General features: G+C 35.3%; 1 protein-coding gene across 1 annotated transcript in view; it reads right to left on the bottom strand.

Moving 5' to 3' along the window:
- LOC138025569 (choline transporter-like protein 4) overlaps positions 1-5,000 on the bottom strand; it is a 30,165-nt gene that overhangs the window by 21,724 nt on the left and 3,441 nt on the right. The window contains exons 3-7 of the mRNA XM_068872759.1: positions 4,600-4,648; positions 3,060-3,133; positions 2,489-2,539; positions 2,062-2,089; positions 1,767-1,866 (exon numbers count right to left, since the gene is read on the bottom strand). Of these exons, the coding sequence (XP_068728860.1) occupies positions 1,767-1,866; positions 2,062-2,089; positions 2,489-2,539; positions 3,060-3,133; positions 4,600-4,648 (302 nt within the window). The remainder of the gene's footprint in view (positions 1-1,766; positions 1,867-2,061; positions 2,090-2,488; positions 2,540-3,059; positions 3,134-4,599; positions 4,649-5,000) is intronic.

Below are 5,000 nucleotides of genomic sequence, written 5' to 3'. Positions count from 1 at the left end.
GGGGTGTCAATTTCAGATTTTGGTCTCACTTAGCCATGAAGGTCTCCTTTAGGGTTGCACACGAAGAAATATAAAAGCTTAAATGTATATTTACACTTTTATAATTCTTCACGCAGGTGAAAGCAGGGATGGCACTAGGATTTTTCAATCTGGGTCCTGGGACCCGCATGTTCGGCCAAATTGGGGTCCCAAGCATTTTTTGGGGGTCCCAAAATCTTGGTGACTCTCTGCGAGAAAAAGAGTATGTTTTAGATTATGAGAAAAAGAGAGTAACCAACTTGGAATTAATATTGACGCATATGCATATGCATAGTAGGACCGGTCGACAAAGGCTTTTTCTAGAGCCGTTACATTCATTCCTGGACAAGAACTCTGTTAATGAAAGAGCACCCTTCCCAAGGGTTTACGCATCACTGGTTTCCTCCCTTAGGAGCAACGAACAGTGACGTCTTTTGCTATATATTTGCATTCAGTGACTTGCAAAGTACATTCCTCTGAAGAAGACCGCAGAAGGCGGTCGAAAATTTAGTTTTAACCTTTTTAGATGTTTTAAACCCCCTTTTTAGAACTTTAATTATGAGCACAGATCGCTCCAACAGTTTTACAAACAACAGAATACACTGACATACAAAGCAAGTTGTGTGAGTTATTTCAGTCAGTGCCTTGCGTCCTGGGACACATTAAAATTTCGATGATGCATTTTTTGCATTTTATTTGCGTAAAAATGCACGATTTCTGCGTTAACGCGATCCCTGGAAAGTATTAGTTGATAATGTCTTTGCCATCATTAAAAGTCGCTGTATTTTTTATTTTTCTGTGTTATAATAATTATGGTCTCTTTAAGGGCTCAAAAAACACCTGGGCCACACCAAGATTGGTCTCCTTTAGGGGTTTAATGTAAAATTTCCGACGAGCATCCCTCCCTTTTTATATGGAAGTCCCCCCCAGGAAAAACAGTACCGATTAGCTTCCTCAGTGCAATCGCATGTTTTAGACCAAGATTAAACATTCCATTCGAATCTCCAAACTGTCAGGTCTTAGTTATCAAATAGAAATGTTCAATTAAAGAGTTTCGATTGAAGTTTCCAGAGCCATAGCTTTTTGGGATTGCAAACGTATTTTAGAGAGGACTTTATGTGTTCAAATTCTCCTAAGTTAACTTGACTCCATTACCAGCTGCTTTACGGAAAATGAGCCCACAAAGTCCGGGCTCAAGAGAGCGGCAGAAATAAAGCCTATGATTTTAGCAGATACTAAAAGATATGAAGACATTAGACAAGTCCATAACATTCACAAATACTTTTATGAAATAAAGTGTTAGTGTAGTTTGCTCTGTATGATCCATTTGTCACCATTGTATCGGTTTTCTGACGGTTTTGTATGCGGTTTTTGGTTTTGGCCGAATTTTTTGGCGGTTTTGTGGTTTTGGATGCATTTTTCTTCGGTTTTGCGGTTTCTTATATACCCCAATGTCCCCCTAATTCCAACGTGTTTCTATTGTTTTCATCCTCACTGTCTCACTATCAAGCTGAATATTTGATATTTCGAAAAAGGCCTTTTGAAGCTTAATTATCTCTCTTGAGAAGCACAGAACATACAATGTACACGTATGCGCATTAAACAATAGTAGGCACCATCCTTAAATTGTCAAGATAAGTGCAAGGACCACTTCTCCCTTTGACATCCATAATTATTGTTTGAAAATAACAATGCATGCTATTATAATAATAATTTTATTTCTGTAGCATGCATGAATGTTTTTTTACCTGTGGTGTGGGACATGATGGAGTGCTCACATACTGTGCTAAGTCTCCACCTTTTGTGACACAAGTGCTGATATCAAAAAACAGGAGGAATTTCTTGTCCCTAAGAGAAAAGTTAAAGAGCAAAGTAAACTTGATTTAATTGATTCTCACTGTGAATATTCTACCAGCCAATGCATGCAAGTTAATTAAAGAGTTCACCAAACCAACCAGGAAAAAAAATAAATCTTAATTTTTTTTTTTCACTAAAAGGAAAGATTCATTAAAATGATCATCAATGCAATCCATGTTGACTTACGCCTTGTCTCCTTTTCCACAGATATTCCCTGTAAATTGATCAACAAAAACAATTTAACCTTTCAACATTATACTGGTCATAAACACTAAAACAAGTTACAACTATTATAGTTTTACCTCATTTTCTAATAAATTATTTAGAATACAAATACCTGTCCACTTATTTGCATATGCCTTTTGGGAGGGGTGGGGGCCCGAAGCTGAAGATCAGCCTTTTTAAAAGGCACCTGAGTGGACTACTGCGTATTGAAGGAGGTGGAAATGATCACATTTGGTGAGGTTACTGAAGTTTCAAATCCCATTTTATTTACCAAAGATTTAACCCCTTCCCTCACAAGAGTGCTACTTGTAGATTTTAGTCATTTTAAGTGTCAGTGGGGTTAAGAGGTTTACTTCAAGGACAGATAAGAGAAATAATGTTCACTTGCCATTAGAATCTGTTGGCGAAAGCAGTCTGTCTGGGTCTCCTTCTTTAAATGCTGAAAATGCAATTTGAAAATATTGTGACATCCATTCACATTTTGAACTGAGGTATTATATTGTTAGAAATACAGTTACATGTAATGTGTTGTCAAATGTGAACTCTGAAAAGTCTGAGCCCCAGATGGCAATTGAACCCACATCCCTCTGTGATCTAGTACGGGTGCTCTAGCCACTGAACTACCGGAGGCCCTCTATTATTATCATCAAGAACAGGTTTATTGTGAATATCATGTGTTTTCATTTGTGCAACAGCTGACCACAACATACATAATCTTATTTCCAGAAATTAATTTAAGATTTCAATGTTAAGTTAATGAAAAATGTCATGCAAGACTAGTTAGGTGTGAAGGCAAGAAAATTTAAGTCTCAATAATTTATTATAATTAAAACTCTGGTAAACATGCAAAAGTTGTACTTAAATTAAAATCAATTTTTCATTTCTACATTCAGTCTGCAACACAGAAATTAGAGGAAAATTATCTTTACTTTCAAAGATTACCCTACAATGGGACTTACCAATAATCCCAACTACAATCATACCAACAATGTAAGCTACAAACAGAATGCAGCAAGGAATGTCCGTACATGACCTAAAAAATAACATAAGAGTTAAACATAAAAGAAAGATTTACACCCATAATTTGGACATACCTGTAACACTTTGAAAAAGTAACTATAAATGTTAACAAACGTCTCCAAGTTGACTATTTCAAACTTGGATACACGTCACACTTGTCACTGCTTAATTAACTGGCTTTTAACTTAATATTACAGCTGTATGTTTATTTCATCATGTAGGTACATTTGCCCAGATACAAAAGAAAGGTTCAAAATTTGTTGGTCTTATTTTCCATTGTTAATTTGCAAAATATTACACAATAATAATCACATCATATAAAAATTTGAATCATACATGTAGCAAAGCAACCATATTATTAGCAGTTGCACTTGTAAGTTTTGGTTACAAGAATTAATAATATGAACAACTTCTGTGATTTCAGATATTCAAGATCAATTTTTCCAAGAAACAATTCACCAACACTTCACAATGCTTCCTGTGACCTTTTTAGTTCATTTATGCAAAATTTCAGTCAAAACTAAATTCATTGCAAGAAAGTTATGCTTTTAACATTAATATTTCATCTACCCATAACTTAATCACGTTAATTAAGTCATAAACATCACAATATACTGTGATCCTTTTGTTAATTGCATAATCCTTTCTATACATCTCATTCCATTATTTGGCGACAAGGAAAACTGAAAATCTTAATTTTGATTTAAGGAGGGGATAGTTTTTGACTGGTTAGGACTTTTGAAATAGAGAATTCAGTCCAATTCCAAGGGTAGGATTTTGTTTTCTGTCTGTAATATTGACTTGCCATAAGTAGTGCCAACAGCCGACAAAAAGTGTTGGCTGCTTCACTCAAAGAAGTTGGCTACTATTTACCCTGAATTGAAGTACTCAAAGACAGATTTCTTTCAAACCTAAAATTTCTTTTGGCAATGACAACAGCCAGTTACTAATTACTCAAACCAGACGCCAACTTTAAATTTTATTTGAAGCCCCTGATAAATTAGCCATTAGTATTCATTCCACAGCTGAGATTAAAAATATAGGAAGGAAGTGAGGAAGGAGCTAAGTGGTGCCTTGTGTTGGTGTAATCAAGCAGTTGAGATATGCCGGTACTAGATATTAATTCAGACCTTGGGGATGTCCTGTTGTAACTGGTTCAAATTCTGTTTTTGTGGTTACGTACCTAACTAAGCATTCTCAGGCTACTGATTTGTAATATGTTCCATTTGAGTTCAATTATTGCTTTTTGAATAAAGTTGAATTAGTTAGGTGAGTTACATGTAGTTTTAAAAGCAAAGACAATTCAATTCATGAACGCCATGGACAAAGATTGCTGACAAAGTGGGGTAAATCGGACCACCCCCGTTTATGGGGATAAACCTGGATCAAAATTGGATTGATGATGATGATGATGAATAATGTACCTTAATTAAAACTAACATTTAAACAATGTATTAAGAGATGTGCTAAACTGCATACCTGTTGGCAATAGGTCCTTTAAAATTTGGATCATGCTTCCTTTTTCCCCCTAATAAATTCAAGCACATAATTTAAATAATATATTAAGGGGATCCAAGACACTAATTTATGAATTGCCAGGCAACAAAACCTTGGTTTATTTGCAATTTTTCAAAGCCTTCAAAGTGAACTTTAAGGCTGTTAGACTGACAACCTCCGTCATTTAATAATTTTCATCCAAGACCTGTCGGCAATGATACGTAATAATAAATGTAAATGCCATAAATGGCGTTCTCGATATGGCTTTTAAGGAAAATAGAACAGCATCTGCAAGTTTAAATGTTGCTCGGTGTCTGCCACTTTTTTGTAAGGCGAAGATGAAAATTTTCTGGCATTTTATATCTGAATTGATCGAGTAAATT

This window comes from Montipora capricornis, chromosome 2, assembly GCF_036669925.1.
Source record: "Montipora capricornis isolate CH-2021 chromosome 2, ASM3666992v2, whole genome shotgun sequence".
NCBI lineage: Eukaryota > Metazoa > Cnidaria > Anthozoa > Scleractinia > Acroporidae > Montipora > Montipora capricornis.
This window is presented reverse-complemented; position numbering and strand designations above follow the sequence as displayed.